We start from the raw sequence: 26,517 nt of genomic DNA on the forward strand, positions 1-26,517 counted from the left end.
GACTTTTTAAAACCACAGCAGGTAAAGAGGGAATGAGAATCATGAAATGGAGGCACAATATAAAAGGAATAAAAGGAAAAAAATTCTAACAACAGAATGAATTGATGAACAATGTCGAAGAATCTGGATTAAAGTATCAAATGAAATTATACCATGCAAAATTAGCCACAGTGAGTCCTTTATAATCTTCCATCAGTCCTCTAATTAAAGCTCACTATGTTCTCTGACATATAGCAGTCTTTGGCCTAAAGATTATGAAAGGAAGGCATATAGTAACAAGTTCCTGAAGACTAAGGAAAATATGTAGGAAAATTGATTCAGGAAAATTCAGATCAGAAGAAAAAAAATTTAAAACAAAGTTGTGAAGTCACTGGTGTATGTTGGAGGAATATATAAATGAAAAAAAACAATGGAATCAAAATTCACTTAGAGCGGTCCTTAGGCCACTGATGCAGCGTAAGCCTCTGTTTGTTAGAAAACAATCACAAGGGAAAAGGATTTATGCAATCTTGTAGAAGGAATAATCAGACCAATTTTAAAAATTGAAGGTTCTCTCAAAACTAAGGCAAACCAAGGCCGAAAGGCTACAGAGCACTCAAATTCTGCAAAAGTAAATTTTCTGAGAGAAGCTTCCATTTTTACCTTTCCCTTTGGTGGCACTTGTTATGGAAGTTACCAATCGTTTAAGCCAGGGGTCTCAAACATGTGGCCCGGGGGTTATTTGCGGCCCGCCGGATGATAGTTTGCGGCCCCCACGTTGCCTGCCCCTCCAAAGCACCCACACATCCTCTGCTGTCAAGAGTTAAAAAAAAGCCTCACCTCACACGCCAGCTCTCTCCCAAGACAGCGCCTCTTGCACCCTCCATCCGGAACTGCAGCCTGCCAGCCAGCCCGCCTGTCTGACGACTGGCAGGCTGCAGTTCCTGATGGAGGGTGCAAGAGGCGCTGTCTTGGGGGAGAGCCGGTGAGCGAGGCACGCTGCCAGCCCTTTTCTCCAAGCGCCTGAGCTGCCACCGAGCGATGCCTGAGAGCGGAGCTCGCTCCCGGCTCGAAGAGCACCTCCAAGATCACCACCAACAGCAGCTGCCGCCACCACCTCTTCCAAGGAAGCGGCTTGGTGGCTCTTTTTCTCTCTTGGCACCCCCAGCACCAGCCTGGCCAGCGGCCGCCTCAGTACCCAGCGGTGCTTCCTCCTCTTCATCCTGCTTCAGCCGCCTCAGCTCTGGAGGCTGCCTGGGCTTGCCTCTTAAAGTTTGCTCCTCTGTCGTGGTGGGGGTAGCTGCTGCTGAGTGTGCCTTTTTTTGAGGGGGGCCCTCAGAGGAAGGTTGCCAGACCTCCGTGTGTGTGTGTGTGTGTGTGTGTGTGTGTGTGTGTGTGTGTGTGTGTGTGTGTGTGTGTGTGTGTGTGTGTGTGTGTGTGTGTGTGTGTGTGTGTGTGTGTGTGTGTGCATGTGCCTGCAAGCACCTGTGGGGAGGCCGCCCCGTTCTGTTTAATTTTGTGGGTACCGATGGGGGCTTTTCTCCTTTGGCAAGGCGATTCTGTGAGGGTTTTAAAAAATGTTATGTTGTGCCCTCCTCCCCCTGCTAGGTGGTCGCCGGCACTCCCTCCCATCTCTGCTTCTTCGTCCTGGTGGTGGTGGTGGTAGTGAAGAAGGAGCAGTAGGGGGCGTGGCTGGAGAGGAGGGCTCATGCACACCTCCTTCTCCTCCTCGAAGCCCGACCCGGGCTAAGGAAACTCCTGGGCAGCTTCCTCGGGCTCTTGCTACGCTTGGCGGAAAATCTGATGCGGCCAAGCCTCACCCAGATTCTGCCTCCAGCAGCCCCCAGGTAAATTGAGTTTGAGACCTCTGGTTTAAGCTTTTCTTGACTGACCAAAATTGCCCAAGAAACACCGCTCTCAGTATAGATGGGCTTTACTTGCCATTAGGAACAACAGCATACTTTTATTTATTCATTCATTTTATTTATAATATTTTTTCTCCTTAAAAAAGGTCCAAGGATTAAAAGACAATATTTAACGCTAAAACCAGTCAGTGTACAAATGCTAAAAAGGATCAGGCAAATACCACATTAAAAAACAGTAAACAAAACTAACACCAAAACCATATTCAAAGCAGTAAGGCACAAAAATCCATTTAAAAATCCCACTCAGGCAACTAGTCGTTGAGGGAAAGCTTGCCTGAAGAGAAAGGTTGCCTGCTTGTGGAAGAACAGCAAAGATGGGGCTGTTTGAGGGAGTCCCAAAGTGTGGGAACAGCAACGGAGAACGGTCTCTCCCATGTCCCCACCAAATGTATCTGTGAAGGTGGGGGGGAACGGACCAAGAGAAAGCCATATCCTGAAGACCTGATCAGGCTCATAAAGGCAGACACAGTCCTTGAGATAGCTGGGACTCAAGATGTTTAGAGCTTTATAGGTTAGAACTGAATTGTGCCGAAAAATGCATCAGCAGCTAGTGGAGCTGCTATAAGGGGAGGGGGCATTATGTGGTTTGTGACCAGAACCAGTTAGCAATCTGGCTGCCTGCTAAAGTTTCTGGTTTTCTTTATTATTCTTGCTGGTTTTCCCCCAGCACCATTTACTTTCTTCATCATTTTACACCTTTACCACCTTGTTCTTCATTATCTAATTTGCTGTTTAATACAACTGGCAGTGGCTTTTGAAAGTTCTTAATGTCAGATGATGAAGCATGAAGCATTATTGACATGGGTCACCATTCCCACAGGATGTAACGGGGGGTTGGACGATGTAACTGAAAACAGCAAGGGAAGCAGCACAGAGAAGCACAATGTGAAAACAATGCAAATGTGGTGGCAAGTAACATAAAATGAAACCTTGAAGTTATTTTGGATATGGTCATGAAAGGGAAAAGGAAGAGAGTTAATTTGTTCCAGCTTAATCCTATGTGCAATTTGACCCACTTTGCATGTGTTTACTCAGAAGTAAATCCCACTAGGATTCAGTTAGAATCCTAGATATATTACTGATTTCCCACCTTGAGTGCCTGGAATGGTCACATCCCTAAATTCATTCTAAGTCCACTTTACCGGGTTTCTCATTTTCTCAATTCATTCAGCAACAAATTACCTTAATGAAAGTTAGAAACTAATAAACCTGTTTTAAAAATACACCAATGCAAATCACACAACTGTTTTGCTACATTGACGAAATGTTACTCCACCTTCCCTGTTCTCAGTCAGCAGCATAAAAACAGCTTAATGTCTGTTATACTGGACAAAGTACTTTCTTTAGCAAGAATTCCACGTTAATAGACCAAGCCTGTTCATCATCTCACTAAGGTGCTATAACCTCATCTACTATTTGTGAAGTACAATTGTTACTTTTAGCAAGAAGAGTTGGAGCACACTGTTGCACTGTGTCATAAAAAACGGAATGCTGGTAATTCAGCTAAACCTCCTGTCACATTTATTTACCTAGAAACATCCATCATTTGCAGTTTCTCTAACTATTAACTAAAAAATCTCCAGAATGCTATGATCAGGATAAGAATATTTACTTCTCATTAACATGAGTGTTTTATTACTAGAAATATTTCAAAAGGCTTTCTTCCCCTAGCACTCCTAAACACAAGCTATACACAATGATCTACCATTGATTTGGAAAAAAATATGTAAGGGACCTAAATGAATATTGGACAATATCTTTTCATAATTTTGGTCCTGAAAGATCATATTAGTTATTGAAATTCTCTTCTTTTCATTGTAACTATGAATGTCACTCTGGAAAGCTTGTCTTTTTCAAATTATAATTTGGCATCTAATTCTCATTTTGAGGAGACTGCTGAAGTATAATGTAACATCCTCTTCATTTACCATGTACAGTACTGGCTTTCTTCCTGAACTTTAGTATCAAAGAGTTACAGTTCTCTTACAATCATTTCACCTTCTCAATAAAATTATTAACCTTGTCCTTAATCACAATTTTTCTTTTGTTATGCCATCTTGGAAATGTGTTGTTTTGGAATTAATTCTTATAATTATATTTTTATATAAGTTATATTAACGTGTTAATGTATTAATGTGTTTTTATCTATGTAAGCCGCCCCGAGTAGACATTGTCTAGAGGGGCGGGGTAAAAATCAAATAAATGAATAAATAAATAAATAAAAAGCAAACAAAAACCAGGCCCAAAGGCCTTGTCTTGATCTTCTCTGCAGAACAATGGGTTATTTCAATGTATCATTCTGTTGTTTCTTTGTTGCCTGAAACAAATGGCAGATTGAAATTGGTCTAGAAAATCAATTTCATATGCAACTGCTTAGATTTCATCACCCATCATTGTTTGAGAACCTTCTTCAAGAAGCTGAAAACTGTAGCTGGATGATATTTTCAGGAAAAATCACTAGATTCCTTCAGGACAGTCTTGCAGGCTCTGTTCCTTCAAACCAGCTGCATCCAAGCCTTCTAGCAGTGACTCACTCATGACCTCCTGGCCCCAAGCAGCCACTCCTCCAGATGTCATTAGCCAAGATGAGCAAAGGTCAACTCTTTAGGTGGGAGGCTCCACCCTGCAAGCTTCCTGTTGATATCCTCTGGCCCCATCACTGATGGCTCACTCAAGCAAAACTGATGCAATGGCCCTATGGGAAAGCCTGGTCATTGTACTGCCAACAAGGTGGAGTCCAAGTTGGAGTGGATACAAGTCATTTTGTGAACAAATTGTGTTGGAAGCCACAGCTATCAAGGGATGGCCCTTGCTCTGTGGCTGTTCCCTTCCTGTTTCCCTTTTCTTTCTTCCAGGTTTGTGTGAGCTGTATGAATGAGTGTGTGTAATGGAACTAGTTGGGTGAGTGCACAAAGAGAGACAGTAGGAAGGAAACATAAGCAGATAGACAGATTTGAGACTTTCTCCCAGGTAGGGCTTTAAAATGACTATTGTGCATTCCCCTTAATCCTTCTAGTTGTTCTTCCACAAACATGAATGCATTTGGAGCACAGTGGTACCTCGACTTACGAACTTAATCCGTACTGGAACGGTGTCCGTACATCAAAAAGTCCGTAAGTCAAAGTACCATTTCCTATTGAAATGCATGGGAATGGAATTAATCCGTTCCAGCATTTCAAAAGGCAAAAAAGGGGGAAAGGGCTGGGAATTCAAATTTCCCGCCCTTTCTCCCTGTCTTTTTGCCTTTGGAGCTCTCAAAGGGCTTTCCGCCCGACATTGGAGGAAGTCCTTTGAGAGCGCCAAAGGTGCAGATTGCGGTGGCAGGGACCTCCAGGGAGGTCTCCCAGGGTGGCATGCAAACCCTGGGAGACCTCCCTGGGGGTCAGCCCCTTTGGAGGTCTCAAAAGGCTTCCCCCCCCCGACATTGGAGGAAGCCGTTTGAGACCTCTGAAGGCAAAAAGGCAGGAAGAAAGGGCTGGAAATTTGAATTTCCTGCCCTTTCTCCCTGCCTTTTTGCCTTCGGAGCTCTCAAAGGGCTTTCCCCCCGACATCGGAGAAAGCCCTTTGAGAGCTCTGAAGGCAAAAAGGCAGGGAGCCATTTACGAACGACTCCGTTGGCAAAAAATGGCATTGACTTGTGAACAGAGCCTCAACCTTGTTCATAGGTCGAGGTCCGTTCCCAAGTCGATGCAAATTTTTGCCAATGGAGCCATTTGTAAAGTGAAAAGTTCGTATCTAGGGACATTCGGAAGTTGAGGATTGACTGTATACTTTTCAATTTATCATTTCGTGAACCCTCTATCTAGAAGGAAATATAAAGCACTTCAGTAAATATTTTAACTGCACTGCTTAAACAGCCTCAAAGGATATTTAACTAAATACTGAATATAGATCTTAGTTGGTGCAATTAGCTTTACAAAGTACTGAAAGAGGAAAAGTTATAAGGAAGAGAATTTAGACAAAAAGCTATTCAAAGGTGGAATCGGATGTGCTCACTAAACTTTACTGAATGGACAGAGACAATCCCTGGTACAAAAATAACAGAGAATAAAATAGGATGTCCAATTTGTTGAAAATAAATACACAAAGCTGTATCAAGCAGGATTTTTTTCCTCCTTCCCACATCACCACACTGAGTCAAGGAAATAACATGTAGAAGATGATGCTTAGCAACATGCTCCTGCCCCCCCCCCAAAAGGTGAGGGAGGAGCATTAAACTAAACAAAAAATTGTCTCACCCAAAGGCAATCAGTGGCGATGACTGCTTAATACTTCGGATATTTGTTACATGCCATGAAGTTGCTTTTAACTTTTAACTTCTGCTAGGGTTTTTGAGGTAGGTGAGATGTTTGAGTAGTTTGCCTTCACCAGTGAGTTTTTATGACAAAATAGAAATTTGAACCCAGTTCTCTCAAATCCTTGTTTGACACTCCCGCTATATAATACTCTTACTATTGGTCTCCTCTAGATATATCTATCGTGCATTACATTTTAAAGTAGCTTCATCAGTTTAGCATGATCATCAGCAAGATGCAAAACAGGGTACAATAGAAATCTATGTTCTTCTGTAAAGATGTGTGCTTTTTAGCAAAACGAAGGCAAAGCTGCTTTAAATTATTCAGGCTTCAAACCTGGATCTTAGTAACAAACAACTAGTATATGCAACTGGAATGAACAGACAATACACATCTTGATTGTTGCTGTGAAATATTACATGTTTTATCACTTGTTTATTAAAAAGATTAGTCACACCGTGTAATATTTGTATATTGTTGTATGCCTTGAAACAGCCAACCAGGAGCTCACTCTTAAGGCCCTTTTTTACCTTGGCTTTTACCAAGGAGGGAAAAAAAATGGCTCAGAGGTGTCTATCAATGTCTCTTCCTCATTAAATTGCCCACTACTGTGCCTTTCCCACAAAGAAGCAGCACTTATTCATATTGCGTGCTTCATTTATAGTGGCCTTATGTTCATCAAAGCCTTGATTTTCCACTCCATTAATTTGTGATGAGTTGCATGGTTTGCTCCTTCTTCCCAGAGACATTTGTGGCCCTGGTCTTCATAAGGGCTGGAAAGGTTGAGGGATATCTGAAAGAGACAGCAGATTCTCAGCAGGCCTCCCTCTGCAGCTTTCAGGGATGGAAAAGTTAACTGTGTGAAACTGAATAACCAACCAAAGTGCTCAGCAGTCATCTGAGAAAGACAATATGTTCTGGGGACATTCTGCCACAAGAAAGGAACTCTCAAAGTTCCTGACTTTGAACAGAACCATTCCCCTTAAATTAAATGCCTCTTCTCTACTTCATCTAAGATGTACTGTACTAAAAAGTTTACTTTACCAAACGTGGCACGTAACTAACACCATCAGAAAGCCAGGCTTTGTTTGAAATTTTCCCTCTCCTATAACAGCCTCTTGAAAATACTGTCTCTGAAGTGGGAAACTATAGGTGTGCTACAACTATGAGATCTGATACTGGAACTGCTAGCAGAGTCCACAGTTTCCAAATTTTTGAAATCCGTTCAAGCATCATACAGTAGTTTGGAACATTGTACTGCATGGGTAGGAAATTCTGAATGGGCTTAGAAATGAAAAAGATAATCTATTGTTATGCAGACTCGTCAATGGAGCTCATCTGTGCTGCCTTACAATACTGTTGCTTGTGCTTGACTCTTACTAGCGTTACTACCGCTGTGGAAAATAACAGTCATAAGAACACCAACTTCATCTTAGGAGTCAGAAAAAGCAAACGTAAGGGGGGGTTCTGAGCAGAGCTGTAGGAATAGTATCTGTTTTATTATGAAGGGCAAAACCAAACCTAAATCTGCAAGAGTTTTGTTTGCCAGGAAGACAGAAAGAAGGATAATGGAGGAAAAGCTCATGTCAAAAGGAAAGAAAAAGTCATGTTTTTAGCTGAACCATGGAAGTGGTGCAACGATAATTTAGTGACACGCACAGCAACCCCCTTAATATGGATCAAGTACCATATTTGTATCATTAATGGCAGCACTCTTCGCTATTAAAAGAGATAGGTTTAGCCATGCAGAACAAAATGATAGAAAGGATGGTGAGAACACCTGACACAGAGGGCAATTAAGTACTGCTAATTATTTCCAAGAAACTGGAAATGATGTGCCATAATGCTTACAACTAATCCTGAAGAGAACAATCATGTCTGTCTGCTCATTATTTAACAGGGAACAAAGGGCACTGATACAGTGCATTGATGAAGCTGATAATGTGGCAACAAACTCCAGTTGCACCAATAGAAGCCGCATTGGTGGTAATTTACTTAAAAGCACCCTGTTCCATCATGCAGTGAAGTCTATTAATCTTTCCTTGTTTTCTTAACATAAAAGATTATTTACTTTCTAAGAGGTGTTCTCTGTTCTCAGAGAGAATGATAAAACAAATTACTCATTTTCCATGACTTCATATAAACACTTTGATGTTTAAAGAGCATGTGAACAGTTAATCCTTTTTAGATTGATGCAGTTGCAGTGATAGGCAGCTCTAGGCTCTCCCTAGGGACAGATATAAATCAAAGTCAGATGCTACATTTTATTTTTAGTTCTGAAACCACAGTGATAAACACAAAAGTAAAACAAGTCAAGCTTGTCTGTGTTATTCATAAGGTTAGGTTTTATATTTAATACATAGGAAATCTACTCACAACGGAAACAAACAGGCTTCAGTGCCACCAGTGTGGGCCTTCCACCTCCTGAACTGGGTAACACAAGCCTCCATCTGTAGACGGTGGCTATTTTTAAGAACTGAGAAGGCTTAGGGACCATCTGAGAAATCCCCAGGTTATAATCCACAAAATGATGACACCTACTCATCATTTAAAAGTGACAGCTAATGCATTTGGGAAGTAGCTAGAACTTGACCAAGAGGTGTCATGTTACAGGTGACCTAAGAAGGATCTTTTTCAAACTAACCGCTAGGTTATAGATCAGATGTACAAATTGTATGCCACAATGTGCTGGACACTGCTAACACAACTTCAATGGATTTCAGTAAGTCTACTCTAAGTGTCCCTAATTCTGGATCTGTCCCTCAGTCTGTTAACTTAGGCCCAACTGACTTCTTAAAGAATTCCTGACAGGATCTGCCAAATAACAAACAGGGCCAAATGGAGAGAATAAACTTTTGCTTTCTTGACATACTCTGAGATCTTGATCATGAACCATAAAAGATCTATATTGCTGTTTATGCTGTAAGTAAACTACTAATTGAATAACAGCAGCAGAGCGCACTTATCAGCTTTCTTAAACCGCAGTCCTGTCCATACCAGGGATGAGGGACTCGAGTCACAGAACCCATTGCTAAGTTGGACTTAAGTCACAGCAGTGACTCGACTTTTTTTCTTTTTCAATGACTTGGACTCAACTTGGGAATAGGAACCGACCCACCTCCTCCTTTTTTTCCTGGGGGGAAAAAGCTTGTTTTTAATAGGGACGGATTTTGGGCTAAGGACTTGGGAGCTGGTACCAAAGACTTTGACTCAGAGCTGAGACTTGGTACCGAAGACTCTGACTTGGCACTCGAACCCAAAACCTGTCAACATCCCTGATACACTCATGTTGATCTACTGATTTAATATCAAAGGGAGAAAAGTGTGGTGGGGGTAGGATTTTTTTTTAAAGTTCCTAAGGCTTTGGTATGCCTTTTTTGAGGGGGGGGCTATGTCTTTGCTCATTTTTTAAAATGTTGAGTTCACCTTCATCTTTCAATGGGAATGTTTTGGTTACTGCCTCTGAATATGACCAATGTTCTATTTTTAGAATATTTTTTTCTGAACCTGTTTTATTATGACTGAAAAATTCTTGGAGCAATGAGAATAAATTTTTATTCTATTAGTAATGTTGGTTTTCTAGATGTTGATTATTCTGATCAAAAAGCAAGACATAAATGCTTGAAATAAAATAAATAAATACTGAGCAGAGATTTAATGAAGGCATTTCCTTACTATAATAATGGTATATGTAGACAATGGAATTAGAATTGCTAATTACATTACAAATTGGTAAATCTGCATTTTGTTCAATAGGTAATCAGTGCTTACTTAGGGAATATGTTTATAGAATAAACTGAGAGACATTTAATTTACACTCCAGAACCTAAGAAATTTATTAGTACATATAAAGAAATGATAATCATTTCAAGAAACAATTAATCAAAAAGCTAAGAAAGCAGTTTAAGCAATGGTTGAAGAAGAAAGATAATAAATTAAAATATTAAAAAAGATGCTAGAAGATAAAACTAGCTCAGTAATAAAGAACAGATGCTAAAATGACTAGAAAAATAGCAAGAAAAGGATAAGAGTGCAAAATATAAATTAAAGGAGTAGAAAAGCAAAATATTAACCGTATTTCAAAATTGTTGCAAAGTAAAATAAGATAAAATGACAAACTAGAAAATCAGGCCAAGAGGAAGTTTTCTTCTATATAGACTTTTCACAATTATTTCACAATAAATCCATTTGCCTAATTGCTTCAAACTTAAATGTTCATATCTGTCATATGCAGTATGAGTTTTTATTTTTCTACCTTTTTTCATTCTTTTTTTTCTAACAAATCAAAATTATTACAACAAAGAGAAAAACATTAACTGAAGAGATCAGAATGTAGTCGACATCCTTCTGTCTCCAGAGATTATGCTAATGTGCTCTGAACAAAGGTCTTGGAACAACGTCTAGTGTGGTTAACAAAGCCAATTTCAGAGTGACAATCCCTTCCACGCTGAAGACAAATACAACCTGTCCCCTGTCCAGCTCCCTGATTTTGCTGGTTTCAGGACTGCCTCTTTGCCTCGGCCTGCTGAACAAGTGTCTCTTCAAATTGGGAGAGGCCATGAAGCACTGCCTGTCTCCAGGCTGAACTCTCAAATGTCAGGGTTTCCCATCTGTTGAGGTCCATTCCTAGGCCCTTCACATCTTGTTTGCAGATATCCTTGTATCACAGCTGTGGTCTCCTTCTGAGGTGATTTCCCTGCACTAATTTTCCATACAGGAAGATCTTTTGGAATCCGATTGTCAGCCATTCTCACAACATGCCTGAGCCAATGTAGACGTTGCTGTTTCAGTAATATATACATGCTAAAAATTCCAGCTCGTTCTAGGACTACTCTATTTGGAACTTCATCCTGCCAGATGATACCAAAAATGCGTTGGAGACAACATACATGGAAGGTGTTCAGCTTCCTCTCTTCCTGTGCACAAAGGGTCCAGTACTCACTGCAGTACAGGAGTGTACTCAGGACACAGGCTCTATAGACCTGGATCTTGGTATATGCCATCAGCTTTTTATTAAGCCATACTCTCTTTGTAATTCTTATTAAGCCATACTGTCTATATTCTGATTCTGATCAGAATGTAGGGCAAGGTTAAATTGCCATGACATTTATCAACATCATTTATCCAGTATTGTCTGGCATTTGTTATGCAGTCTGCTATTCAGTCATAAACTAATCATTCATTAATACATTTCATAATATAAAAGAAAACCACTATCCACACGGTCCTAGTTAATGCAGCAAGCGAGGAGGGGGAGATTTTCTACAATAGGTTCTGTTCAATTTGGAAAATATTTGGGGCTTAAAGAATCATTTGGGGCTTGAAGAATAATCTCAAAGTTACCAAAATACTGATGATCTGCTCCTTGGTGAGGAATCACTTAAACCATCCCCATGTCCCACCTTCTTTGGAAGGTAGATCTACTCAAAACAGTGGTCGTAAGTAGGAGCAGACCAGGTGCTACTGTCTGCTTGCTCATTGGCTCTTCTCTCCCTGTGAGGCAATTAGACCAGAACAGAAAAGACTGGTAACAGTGGAACACAGATTTACCAAAGAGGGAGAAGCCATAGAGGATGCTTGGTGGGATTTTAATTTTTCTGAAAGGTTGGCAGCTTGGAACTATGTGAAAAGGGCCAATTTGTGCCTCTGTCTCCTTGCCTAAGTTGAATTGGTAAGACAATATGCACATGGAACTTGAACTCCATCACAGCAATTTCAGTAAGTGCCAAAACAAGATGCAGAAAACCAAGTTTTTCCATTGATATTAGGAAGGTGGCAGTCAGGGAACTGAGGTATCTTTAGAAAGCAGCCTTTGTCTTAAAAATGGAAACCCAACAGCAAAGAGCAGGATGAACAGCCAAGGTTATAGGAAGAAACACAGAGACATAGGGAAATTCTGGCCAGGGAAGCAAAGCCGGAACGTACTTGGGAAAGATAAAAGATAAGTATGAATTGGATCAAAGTACTGGGGGTTGTGTGAAGGTGGGTGGGGTGAAGCAGAAGCTGCAGCAGCACAAACCAATACCCTTGCCAGTAGTCTCTGGTATGTGTATTAAGTCAACCTTTATTTGATCAAGCAAAAATGGTTTCTGTGCATCAGCCTTAATCCCTGTCAAGTAAACAAAATAAACATTACCTTTAGAAAATGTCCTTTTTATTGAGAACTAAACCACCAGGAATTTTAGAACAAAGAGTTTTTGGCACTGGAATCCAAGAAAGAAAAGAACTGCATGCCAAAATAACTGAACTTTCAGTCTAGACTCCAGATGTCTTTGGATGAAATAAAGCACGTTTTAATAACTGCACAAGTATGCCTTCTTTTCCATGCAGAAATGAATGGTCTACCCCACTTCACATTTGTTAATTTAAAAAACTATAATACAAGGGTCTTTTTGAAGTCAAGTAGGCCTAGAATGGCTCAACCATACTCTGGACATTTGATAACTAACAACTATACTATCTGAGAAGAGACAGTAGATGGTAAATCTTTAAAATTTTCCAAAAAGATGGAAGGTGCTTATAACGCATTAAGCCACTTCACAATACTAGAAGAAGCTGAACCAAGTAAGATCACTTCAGCTCTAATATTCCATTTGGATGTAAGGATCACACCAAATGACTCATCGCTCCTCTAGCTGACCCCAAGCAACCCTATTTAGCCCACACCAGGTCACTCCAAAAGGACCTGTGTAGACAAGCCCTTTGCCATGCTAGGGAGCAAAGGGTTCTGAGACCTGACAACCTACAATTACTTGGTAGCACTGATGTTAAAATGCCATGGCATTTAGAACTGTGATGCTCTCTAGAACGGTTTAGAATTGTTTCAGAGTGGATATGAATCTTGTAGAATCTCATCTTAGGAGAGAAACACAAGGGGGAAAAAACCCTTTTCTTCTCGTAGCATGACTCCACTATGTGTGAGTCTTTTTCCCCATGAGAAATGTCATGAGAAATCTTGCAAGATTTCTCGCGAGTTTAGTGATCTTTTATTCTGGAAGCAAACTATGTAGCATTATCACAACATCTTTCTTGCACAACATTCAACAAAAAAGGGCAGAAGAAACACCAAGCTGTGCAGGATTATTACAATGCCTGTCCGTAATGGTGCTTTTACTGCACAGGTTTCACTAGAAAGAGTGTTAAAAAATGGGGCGGTAGGGTCTCATTTTACAAAAAGCTGGGAAATCTTGCTGGTGCAGAGGGAAATCTCACTGGGTAGTTTTAGCATGGTAAAACTTTGAAAACTGCCAAGAACATAATTTTTTCCATCTCCTTATTCAGGGAACTTTATTAACAAAGATGAAAGTGGTAGACTTACAAAATAGGGTATGATTATATTCTTATTTCAATTGAATTATTGGTTGCTCTATCAATTAATCAAATGGAAATTCTTTTATTCACATTCCATTACATTAATGGAGTTTCCTTTATCTTTTTTTTGTAACTGTTTTATGTTTATACAATATTTTGCATTATATGTCAATCAGTAGATTAATTCCCTTCAGCCACAATCTTGAATCTCTAATCTTTGGTCTTGGTTTAGCTTCAGCCATTGAGTTGCAAATTTGAACCCTGATTAGTGACATTCACAGAAAGATAAACTACCACAAGTTATACAATAGCTCTGTCTGTAACCTGTAGAATAGAGGGTGGATTGGTGAGGATACCCATTTTAGGCAGTCTTTCTCAGTCTTCTTTACTGCTACTAACTTCATTTCTTTATTTCTAGCCATCTTCACTATACAGCCATTTTAAGTTTAGAGCTTAATTATTGCTCATAAAGCTCTCTGTACCAAATACTGTATTTTTTGCACCATAAGACTCACTTTTTTCCCACAAAACAGGGGGGTGGAAAGTCTGTGCATCTTATGGAGCGAAGAAAACAGATTATATTTTCCTGTTTTCTTCTCCTAAAAAATCGGTGCGTCTTATGGAAAGGTGCATCTTATGGAGCGAAAAATACGGTAGGTCATGGCACAAAGTTGAGGATGGAATAGGAAGTCTTTAGACAAATTATTCCAAAAGAAATATTGGTCGGATTTAAAGATTTTGTAAGGTAAAGTCATTACTGTATTCTGAAGATGCTTTTTAGAAGAATATAAACATAGAACAATCCAAATAATTAGCCACATGAGCAAATAGAAAAATTGAAGTCTGGCATCCTGGCTTCTTTCCGAAACAGTGCTCTGAGAGCTTCGAGAACTTTCAAATTCTCTCTTTTCTTCCTATTTACAGTTCCCATTTGCCTTGTTTCTATCTACAGTATTTCCCAATTTTACTTATATACATTGTTTTCATTTTTCCTCTCAAACATCTTGCCCATGACAAGGGAAGCAGAACACAGGTGCATTTATGTTTGTCAGTAATTGCCGAATTCCTGGGAAGAAGCTTCAAGCTTCTTTTAAACTAATTTCTCCCATATACCCTGGATTCCTAGGCTGAATTCTGAAGCTTCCAGTGTATTTTTGACCCTCCCACATAAAGCAGTTTCTAAAACAAATGGCTACCATTTTATAACCCTGCAATTTCAACACAAAGTGGTTGAAAGTATTATTTTTTTTCACATATGAATACAGTAGTTACTTTTATGGAAAAGGAATTTTTTCAGCAGAAATCTCTGAATGGGAAGAAGAAAAAGTAAAGGTAGTCCGAGCAGTCAGCCTGCACTAAATAATCAAAAAATGCTTGTTAAATCATTGGTATAGACTAGAGCATCTGTTTTAACAAATCATACCATTTGTTAACCCAGCCTATGGTCTGCTGATGCCAAATGAAATATGATTGGCTAACCTTATTTTGTCCTGTAAGATATGTCTCACTTCCAGATGACTGACCTTCCTGTAACTCAGGCAAAGCTTTAGGAAAGTTATGTTATCACAGGATGCCAGAGAAAGCAAGATTATTTATATAACAGACACAAGGGTACGGAATGAGCAGTGATCAGGATTTTCTTGCCATTCAAGAAAAATTTTCCATGCCTTTTCTAGAAATTACCTTAATAATCATAAACCCTCATTGGCAAGTGACCATTTTGTAATTTAACAGTGTGTCATGGAGCAAACATGCAAGGAGCCTAAAGAAATTATGTAAAATTATGAAACTGATGCTCAGAAAGCTTATGTGAAAGAAAGACAAGTATGTGCCAGAAAGTTACACATTAAGATAACTGCAGATCTCTTAAGTGGTAAGCTGGCTAGATACCTCAACGGTATAGGAATCTGGCTACAGAACTAAAGGTTTGGAAGTCGATTCCATATTGTGCCTCTTGCAAACAGGGCCAACATGTACAGTTTTGGCCAAGCTGCACAGTCCCAAGATGCCCCCTCAATATTTTCTGCCTAGAAAATCATGGAAAGGGCCACTGTAAGTCAGAATTGACTTGATGACATGCAATTATTATTATTATTAAATCGTAACATGTACGTGATATGGTTTACTGGATGAAGTTGGGCAGAATCCTTAGTACATCCAAAAAGTATGACAGTTATGCAAGAAATACTAATGTTTTGCATTTTAGCAATATATACAATATCCTATATATTTCCTACATATAGTAGCACACTGTAGTGGGTGTGAGGGAGAATGGAAAAACCTAAACACTACAAACATTTTTATTAGTTTATTTTAGAATCAGTATGTTTAAATATCGCTTTGTGGGTTGGTTTCTTAAAATACTGTGTGAGGCAAATATACCAATGACCTTCTGCACAGTTCAGTGCCATCACTTTAACTGCTATGTATGCAGATCTGAACTAAAATAAACATTTCATGTACAAGGAAAATAATGTTCTTAAAGCTGTAAGGACCAAACATTGAACATCTTCTAAAAAACAAACACTGTCAGATATGATTACTGTATAAGTGTGTGTGTGTGTGTGTGTGTGTGTGTGTGTGTGTGTGTGTGTGTGTGTGTGATAGAACCTCTCCCATAGAATAAGAAATGAAGGCGGGCATCTAGAAAAAGTTACAACTTTTACAACAAACAGAATGAAATTTGATAAGGATAAATGCAAATTTCTACACCTGGGGGGAAAACAAGCGCATAGTTACAAGGTACTTGACTCAGCAATACTACAAGTGAGAGGGATCTTGGAATTATTGTAGAGCAAAAGCCAAGTATGAGCCAAAAGTGTAATATGACTGCAAAACAAGGGCAAATGTTATTTTAGGACGTTTTAAAGAAATACAGTGAACCCTCGACTTATGGAATTAATCCGTATTAGAACAGTGGCTGCAGGTTGAAGCTGCATTGACCTACAGTGCATTGAAAACCGATTGATCCATAAACGGCCGTTTTTGTTCCATTTTGGGGTTTTTTTTCCGGTCTGTAGGTTGATTCTCCGGCTGCAAGTCGAACCTAAATTTTGCGGCCAGAGAAGTTTGTAACTCGAAAAGTCTGTAAGTGGAGTCGTCTGTAAGTCGAGGGTTCACTCTATAGTGTCCTAATCCTGTAAGGGATTATGAAGACTTACAACATCTTCTAGAACTGACACCAAAGAAGGATGTTCTTGTCATTATAGGGGAATGGAATGCTAAAGTAGGGAGCCAAGAGATAAAAGGTACAACAGGGAAGTTTGGCCTTGGAGTTCATAATGAAGCAGGGCAAAGGCTAATAGAGTTTTGTCAAGAGAACAAGCTGGTCATCACAAACACTCTTTTCCAACAACACAAGAGGCGACTCTATACATGGAAATCACCAGATGGGCAATACCGAAATCAGATTGATTATGTTTTCTGCAGCCAAAGATGGGGAAGCTCTATACAGTCAGCAAAAACAAGACCTGGAGCTGATTGTGGCTCTGATCATCAGCTTTTTATAGCAAAACTCAAGCTTAAACTGAAGAAAGTAGGAAAAACCATTGGGTTAGTCAGGTATATTCTAAACCAAATCACTTATGAATATGCAGTGGAAGTGAAGAACAGATTTAAAGAACTACAGTACATTTGGTGGAGAGAATGCCTGAAGAACTATGGATGGTGGCTCGTAACATTGTACAGGAGGAAGCAACAAAAACCATCACAAAGAAAAGGAAATGCAAGAAAGCAAAGTGGCTGTCCAACGAGGCCTTAGAAATAGCAGAGAAGAGAAGAGAAATAAAATGCAAGGGAGATAGGGAAAGTTACAAAACACTGAATGCAGACTTCGAAAGAATAGCAAGGAGAGACAAGTGGACCTTCTTAAATGAACAGTGCAAAGAAATAGAGGAAAATAATAGAAAGGGAAAAACCAGAGATCTGTTCAAGAAAACTGGAGATATTAAAGGAACATTTTGTGTAAAGATGGACATGATAAAGGACAAAAAGGGTAGGGACCTCACAGAAGCAGAAAGGCATCAAGAAGAGGTGGCAAGAATACATCACTTACTGCCTGGCAAGGTAAGGTAAAATTCTGCTCATTAATGTGACAGATCAACAAAACTAATGTTGTGAAATTGGAAAAGGTAAACATGTGAGGAGGAGGTGTGTGTCCTATCTCTCCTCCCGTCATTATTACCATCATCCTCTGTAAAGGAAGGGCAATAATCTGAAGACAGACTCCTCTATCTAAGGATGTTTTCTCATTATCAGTAAAGCTGTATTTCACATTCCATTGGGACTTTCCACTTATAGGGAAACATTGGCCCTCCACTTACAGAGGTTGGCAAAATCATAAACAAAGAGAACAAGGTTAGCATACCCCTCCTCTTCACACACTTCCTTATAGGGAATTTAGAATGCCTAACTAGGACTGATACTTTTCTATGATTTGGACAAAAATAAAAAAAAAAATCAAATTTTATATATTTGCTGGGCTATCAGCTGTTTTAAAACTTAAACTTTATGGCTGAAATCCTGCTGCTTGGCATAAGAAAATTTGTAACTTTCAGTCCATTTCTAGCAGGCAGAAAAAGAATCTCTGTTGCCGTTCTTGGGGTGGGGAGTGCACATGCATTGGCTTGATGTGTGAACACATACCCCTAAGAACCACAGCAGAGACTTTTCATTTGCTGGCTGGGAAGGCTCTGAAAGATATACATTTTCCTACCCTATTCAAGAGGATTTCCGCCAAAATGGCTTTATTTAGCAAGCAAACATATTCTTAAAGAGCCTACAGTATATGATATAAAGCAAAGAGTGCCTCATAATAAAAGTAACATAGTCCTAAATAGTATGCCCCTTTGGGTTTAGTGCAACTCACTTCAGGATACGTACATTTATTTTATTCTGGGAATGGAAAAAGAAACAAAGAAAAAAAACTTATGTCACACAGCTCTAATAAAAACTGCATGCCATCAAGTTATATCCAACTTATGGTGACGTTTTCCAGGGTATTCTAGATAGATAATACATGGAAGTGATTTACTATTCTCTTCTTCTAGAGGCAGCCTAGGATTGTGCAGTTTGCCCATGGCCACACAGTCTGGCTGTTCTTCCAAGACTCACAGTGGGAATCGAACTCCCAACCTCTGGCTCCCTAGATACCTAAACTACTAATCTATCAAGCCATCTGTCACATGCATGTACCTGCATATTAAAATCTCCATTAGAGGATTCTGTTTTTCATGCACCAGTACTTTGCTGGGAGGGGCCTATACAGAAGACAGCCTTTGTTAGTGGCTGATGGTTTAATTTCAGTGTTCTGACAGGGCTTTGTCTTAATTTGACGGCTGATTTAAAGCAGACATTAGCTGTAATAAAGCGTCTTGCTACATTTTGATGTGTCAGTGTATATTAAATCAGATTTTAATGTTATTTGAATTGTGGATCGTTCTAAAGTAGAAATGCATGACAGAAATGCTCGAATAAATAAGCTTTTGTCCAGACATTAGATTTAGAGGGAATGATCTTCACTGCTTATTATTACTATATCTTTCCTTTTAAAAAATGAATTGAGAAAGGCAGGAACAATCTATAGACAAAAGGGGATAGATGCAGAGAAGTGCCCCGTTTCTGGGGAATACAATGAAAATACTACGTTATCATGTAATTTGTACAAACATATAAAATTGTACAGCTGAAATGGGTTTTGTAATTCCTATCAACCTTCGTGCACATCTGAGGGATGTAGAAATTAATTAATTCCACATGTGCTCCTAGTCTTAGCTTACATGACTTAGAGTCAGAAGGATCTACAAACAGCAGCACAGGCATCCTTTCTTTTGACTGACTGGCCACTGTGGTACGCCCATGGCCACAACTGGGTGGAAAGGCACACTCTGTGGCTTCTCTGTGGTCTAATTAAGAATCTTGATGCAATGTTGTGTGGTTTTAATCTTGAAATCACTCTTAAGGATTTTATTTATGTGTCTTAAGGAGCTTTATAAAAAGTCTCTCAGTATTCCTATTTACACAGACAAATACTAATGCTTCTATCTCAATAACCTCTTGATAGAAACTTGGGAAATTTTATCAACCTTCAGGGCAACTGATTCACCTTCTCTAATTTATTATGCAACTCTCTCTCTCTCTCTCACACACACACACACACACACACACACTCACTCACTCACTCACACACACACACACACACACACACACACACACACACACACACACACACACACACACACACACACACACACACGGGAAAAGGATATACAGTATTCAGAATCTAAATATCTAAAGACGGGGCCAGTTTTGCCAGGTTGTTCAGTCTGGTACAATTTGAATCACAGAAAATAAATGGTGTAAGGCAGGGTCCCCAATCCCCGGTCTGTGACCCAGCAGCGGTCTGTGGCCTAGGCAGGACCAGGTCACCGACACAGATCTCTTGCCCCCCTGTGAGTGCTGCTGCATTCTTGCGCATGAGTGTGCTCCATTCCATGAGCATGCTGTGTGCATGCATGCAAGCGCCCCATGAGTGCCACCATGTGCATGCATGCTCCACCAGCTGTGAGCACACTGTGCATGCACACGACGCCCCCTGTGAGTGCTGCTGTGCGCATGCGTGTGAGTTCACTCCATCCCCCTGCGAGCGCATCACAGCCCCACGAGCGTGCCACAACCCCTCAATCAGTCCACGGTCCTCTTTGCTGTCAGAAGCTATGGGGAAAATGCCAATGTGCCATCCTGACTTCAACAGTGGAGGGTTAGGACTACATTCCAGCATACGTATATTAGCTCTGTGTAATGGATTCAGGCCAGTCCTGGATCAAATTGGCCTGATCTGAAGCAGGTGTGAATCAAAGTACATTGGCTTGTGTTTGGCTTGTGGAGTGAAGTGGTATGGTCTGAAGTGATTTGTACTATTAGGGAAAAGTCACACAGTGGCTGAAATCCAGTAGTAAGTCGCAACTAGCCCATTAAATCAATGGAATGTATGGAGGAGCCAACTCACCAAATCCCCTCTGATTCAATGAGCCCACTCTAGTTGTGACTCTCATTGTGAATTACTACTGGATTTCAATCAGTTTGTCTCCAACATGACCATACAAGGTTATATATAGTTAGTAATACTGATCCTATATTTCTTTACTACAGCCACATTTGCCTGATTTTAGGTGATTTTTAATATATACATAATCCAATGGTATAGTACACCCATTCTAAGCAATACTTGCTAGATATATCATATGAATACATACATTGTGTGTGCAAATTTATAAAAGTGAATTTACAAATAAATGTGTGTCCAAGCATGAATCAAAGTGGATGAAGTAAATGTTCTTTCAGCATTTTTATTTTGAAAAAAGAACAGAATTTAGAGTTGCTTAGTATTTTAAAATCACACTCCCAGAAGCAATAGGAAGAAATAAATCCCCAAGAACATAAAGGATATTAACATCCACTTCAATCTTACAGACACTGAATTTAGCAACATCCTACCCACATTATGCCCACAAACATGGGCAGGGGTAGGACCAGTGTCCCTCACACTGGAAACGTTCAACATATACCCAATTGCCAAGCAGAGGATACATCAAAGATTGCAATAATTACGAATTATAGAGTTTCATTTTCCATATAAACAACATGCTTGGTAAAGATTTTACAACCAAGATTTTTATTGTATATGGAATACGAAATGAGGAGGAAACACCAGAGATCATATTGCAAATATATGTTGGCTACTGAAGAATAGCAAATAATTTCAGAAGAAAATCAGATTCTGCTTTACAGATTGCAGTGAAACCATTGATTATGTGAATCATGAAAAGCTGTGGATCATTCTTACAGAAATGGGTGAGCCATAACATTTGGTTGTACTGAGGCACGACTTATACTGGGTGAAATTCAGTAATAAGTCAAAACTAGAGTAGGCCCATAGATTCAAAAGAACTTACACAGGTATTGATTCACCATATCCCCACTAACTCAGTGGGTCCAGTCTAGTTGAGACTTACTACTAGAGTTCAGTCACTGTGAACAAGAAACTACTGTTACAACAGAATACGGAGAAGGTGTAAAAGTAGGATTACAACCGAAAAGACAAAAAGAATGACCACAGAAGAAATACAAAGCCTTAACACTGTCAATGAAGAAACTGAAATGGTTAAAGAATTTTAATACCTTCACTAAGTCCTCAACCCAAATGGAAAATGCAGCCAAGTAACCAGAAAACTGATACTTGAAGGGATAGCTATGAAGGAACTAAAAGGAACTAAAAAGGAACTAAAAAATATCCTTAAGAGTAATTATTTATCACTGGAGACCAAGGCCAAGATCGTCCATATTCTGGTACTCCCAACTACAATGTACAGGTGTGAAATATGGACAATGAAGAAAGCCGACAAGAAAAAAGTGATTCATTCAAAATGCAGTCTTTGAGAAGAGCTTTGCAGAGACTCAGACTGCCAGAGACAAATAAATGGGTTATAGATCAAATCAAACCTGAGTTGTCAAGAGAAGCTAAAATGACTAAACTGAGGTTATCATATCTCAGACATACCAGAAGAAGACAAGACTTGCTGGAAAATGTTAGGGAAAATGGAAGACAGAAGGAAAAGAGGAAGATCAAACACAAAATGGACTGACCCAATAAACGAAACCATAATCTTTATTTTGTAAGACTTAAGCAGAGTGATTCATGCCAGAACATCTGGAGGCCATTAATTCATAAACCTCCTGTATGTTAGAAATGACAGTAAAATTATGAGAAAAACTCTGTCAATTTGATATACTGGTTCTATGGCGTCCTTGAGAAGCAGGGTCTGTATTTCGTCCTGCAGGGTTTGCAATGGAGGTGTGACAGTGTGCATTGGCAGAGGGAGCTGATGGAACTGAATGTGGTACCCGCTTTGGATGATGGAAAGGACCCAAGCATCCATGGCGATGGCTTCCCAATCAGGTAAGTGTTTCCAGAGGGCAGGAGGAGAAATGTGGTGTGTTGCAATCTCAGTCTGTTGGACGTCAAACATGATGCTTAGCTTTGCGATCACTGTGCCTGGTCGTGGTTTGTTGGCGTGGTTTGGCCTGGCAATTTTGTTTTTTGAAGTAGGGTGTATAAGAGGTTTGCCTCAGGTTCGTGATGGAACTTCTGGTAGGAGTTGTAGGGGCGCTGCCATTGAGTATGTTGGGGGTGTTGTTGGTATGAAGGGTAGACTCCCCAACGTCCAGCGGCTGATCTCTTTTTCTGGACATTTTCCAAAATGTCATATGTCTCCATATTAAAAAGACCTGTCCCATCAAAAGGGAGGTCTTCAATGTGTACTCTCACATATTCAGTGAGGCCAACTGTTCTCAACCAGGAAAAACACCAGATCATGGACTCAATAAAGGTTGTCAATGCGCTTCGACATCGAGTGTGATGAAGCTGGTTTTGTCCAGGAACGTTCAGCGGCGCTAAGTAGGGACGGTAACATGTAAATGTGGACCGGAGAAGTTGTATCTTTGGAGATCAGATTGTAGAGGTGATCCACCAGCTCAGTTGTGGGTCTGTGTATCTGGAACTTGGCCATACCCCCCATTAATTATGCATACATTTGAAAATCCTCCACTGGAGATGGAGGATCGGCATCTACCAGATCAGATTTAGGATAAGTCAGCAAGATAGATGGTGTCTGTGGTCTGGAGCCTTATTCAGAATATTTGACATTGTGTCTAGATTTCGTGAATTGATGATTGGCATCGATGTTGAAGGGTTGCTCCTCAAATATTGACAGCGATGTTGAAATATCGATGTCGATAGGACGTCCATGGACATCAGTTGGAATCGGGGATCATCCATGGGCAACAATGTTGATGGAACATCCACGGACATTGGTCGTTATCGAGGATCATCCATGGGCAACGATGTCGATGGTACATTCATAGACAGCGGTCAATATCGAGGATCGTCAATATCTGAGCCTGTATCTTGATGGTGACAAAGTGGAGGCTTAGTCAATGGTCGGTATCGAGGATCGTTGATGTTGAAACCAGTATCCCAGTGGTGACGAAAAGGAGGGTGTTGTCGAGATAGTAAAAGCTTTGATGGACCACATTGGATGGCTGTGGAACAGATGGAAGCTGGTGATGCCGAGCAGGATGATCAATCCTGATCTTCTTGGCAGGCTAGGAAATACCGGCTTACTGGAGCTGCAAATGTACTGTGAGCTGAAGAATATTGATCGGCTGTTCCAGATCTCTTAGGTGCCAGCTGATAGGCAGTCTGTAGCCTCTGACGATGCTGATGGTGAGATCGTTTTCACACCGAGGGCTGCCGTGAGTGATAAGGTACTGCCGTTGAACTGGGGAAAGTAACCAATTCATAGCGTTTGGCAGGCTTTCTAGTTGAGGACTGATCGGTGCAAATGGCTACCCGATAATGGTGCTGGGCGTGGGCCGGCACCACACGCAGAGGCATGTTGCCAGTCTGGGATAGTTGGTGCCCATGATGAAGAGACCGAGGTGGGAGGCTTGCTGGAACAGAGTAGGGCACGGTATCAGGTTGCATTTCTGCCCCTTGTATATCAGGTAAAGCAACCAAAGAGATCTCGGTAGGGGAGTCAGTTTGCTGGGAGCTGGTGGGGAAGGATATAAGTTGATCCACCCGCTCTTCCCATTCTGGCGATTGTCTGGTTGGTGTGATGGGAGCACTATTAAATCTCTGGCCTCCGAGGTTTGCGGAGAAGAAACCCCAAGGGATTTCACCTTTGAGGATTTGGACTTTTTTGGTGGTGAGGGATCTGGAGCTGAAGAGGCGTCGATGAATGGCTTTCTTTTTGTGGTCGTTTTTGATGTTGGAAGAGTTTGACATTGACTGTTTAGCTTTTTCCATGGCTTTTTCTTTCGAGGTAGTTTTACAAGCAGGCTGAGCCATAGCTTTTGCAGGTTGAAGGGATTGTTCCCAAAGCCGAAGCTTAAGCCTATAAAGGCGACTGCGGAGAACTCCGCCCTTAAAGTTCTTATAGTGAGGGGGACACAGAGGTTTGGTGAACCTCATCAAGGCAAAATAAACATTTAGCGTGGCCCTCTGAAAGTGGGATTTTATTGTTACAGACCACTATATATAGTGACAAATCTATCAGCAATTACATTATAAATTTTTAAAAGTATGCTCAATTAAAAGGGTGACATCAATGAAAATACGTATACACACAAACACCTATTACTTGTCATATCCTTTGAAGTCATTAAGGCTGACAAAATTATTGAAGTGCTACCAAATCTAGCCTGAACAGATGTGCATGACAAATAAAAGCACACTTGTTGACCTATTTGCATCTGCAGGAACTCTGTAGACTTGGAGGGAAAATGTACATGGTGTAAAGCTTCTAAGGGGTGGCTAAAGCCCTAATGCTGTTTATTTTGATTTCCCTATCCCCATTCAATTTTAATTAGCTCTATGACTTCAGATTCACTACTGCAATGTTATGTAATTTCTAGTAAAGCTAAAATTTAGGCACACCTGCTCTTTATACAAACAAAATTGTACAAATGTGAAGTGTTGTCTAAGTTGTTTCCTGTTGACCTTTGAAATATGCTTGCCTTTATCAACACATTTCCATATTAAGTGACTTCATGTGAATGTACTGTGCCTTTTAACATATTATTTGATTTACTGAAGCCAGCTGGCAAGTAAGAAGCGTGCACAAGTTGATTCACACTTTGGAAAAAACTATCTTTAAATATTCCAGAGCTATTCTCTCGCTTAAAAAGAACTGTGTAAAGATCATATATAAGAACTGTAATGGATCTGAGAAAAAAAAAGCACAAAAAGAGCACATATTCTACTTACTGTTTCCAGAGCTGATATTCTCTCCTGAAAAAAAAGGGAAACCATTATTATTTTTTTTAAAATTAAGTGTTATATGGGTAAACCTATAAACAGCTTCATAAATCTTTCATTACAAAAAGCAAAAGCAAAATGTGCTACTTATATATCACACCATACCACTTAAAGCACTCTCTGTGCATTTTACAATTTAATTATGAGCCTATAGATTGCACACTCACCCAGTAAGCTGGGTACTCAATTTATCAACCTCAGAAGGATGGAAGGCTGAGTCAATATTGATTCCTTAGATTCCTGCTTTCCCCCGCCACTTTCGTGGGGAAAAAGTGCTTTACCCCTCCACTTTCTTGTGAGGAGTGGAGGGGGCAGCAGGGATCAAAGCACTTTGATCCCTCCCCCCTTTACTACATTGTATAAAATGACCCTCAATTTTTCCTCTAATTATTTTAGGAAAAAGTGCTGTTTTATACACTGAAAAATATGACACATACACACCTGACATGGGGAAGGAGAAAATTGAGGGGACTCAGGTAGCCACTATTTCAGAATCATGAAATCACCCCTGCCCCTCCAGCTACACTTGCTCCACCAGATGCCAGAACTAGAAGTGGTGGCACTAGTAGAGATTACAAGCTAGCAATGTGTTAGCAACATACAGTCAAAAACTGGAGTTCCAAAGAAGTCCTTAATCTGGAAGCATTTTCAACAGGGTGCAACAGATGCTCACATAGCTGAGTGCATGCTCAAGCATGAGACGGACTTGGGCCACCTCACCAACAGGAGCCTGTTCAGCCACCTAAAGAGTTAGCACATTGCTGTTGGCAAATGAAGTGAGTAATGTGAGGGCAAGTGGCTTCCTTCCTGTGAAGTGTAAGAGCCATTAGAGACAGAGATTGAAGCACCAGCCAAAGGTAGCAAGGAGGTAGATAGGCAAATAGCAAAAGGTGGGAGGCAGTAAATACCAGGCCCACATTTGAAGAAAAAATTCCAGGCTACCCTGGATGAGCTAGGAGGAGGAAAGGCCTGCAAATATAAAAATGCCATGATTACTCATTGCCTAGTAGAGATAACAACCCTGGAAGACCAGCCATTTTCTCTGGTAGAGAGTGGTGCTTTCCATACGTTTCTGGCAGAACTGGAACACCATTACCAATTGCCATCCAAAATTACCGTTAGCTACAGG

General features: G+C 40.3%; 1 protein-coding gene across 17 annotated transcripts in view; it reads right to left on the bottom strand.

The window, feature by feature from the left end:
- CEP128 (centrosomal protein 128) overlaps positions 1-26,517 on the bottom strand; it is a 268,788-nt gene that overhangs the window by 34,710 nt on the left and 207,561 nt on the right. For 16 of the 17 annotated variants that reach the window (XR_013540771.1, XR_013540772.1, XM_078383704.1 and 13 more), the window contains one exon: positions 25,338-25,361. Coding sequence is in view for 15 of the 17 variants with exons in the window: in XM_078383704.1 (XP_078239830.1) it covers positions 25,338-25,361 (24 nt within the window). In the remaining 2 variants the exon portion in view is untranslated. Of the gene's footprint in view, positions 1-5,648; positions 6,993-25,337; positions 25,362-26,517 lie in introns of those variants that run through there. The other variant, XM_078383708.1, reaches the window with a different exon arrangement.

The sequence above is a fragment of the Pogona vitticeps genome, chromosome 1 (genome assembly GCF_051106095.1).
Source record: "Pogona vitticeps strain Pit_001003342236 chromosome 1, PviZW2.1, whole genome shotgun sequence".
NCBI classification, from domain to species: domain Eukaryota; kingdom Metazoa; phylum Chordata; class Lepidosauria; order Squamata; family Agamidae; genus Pogona; species Pogona vitticeps.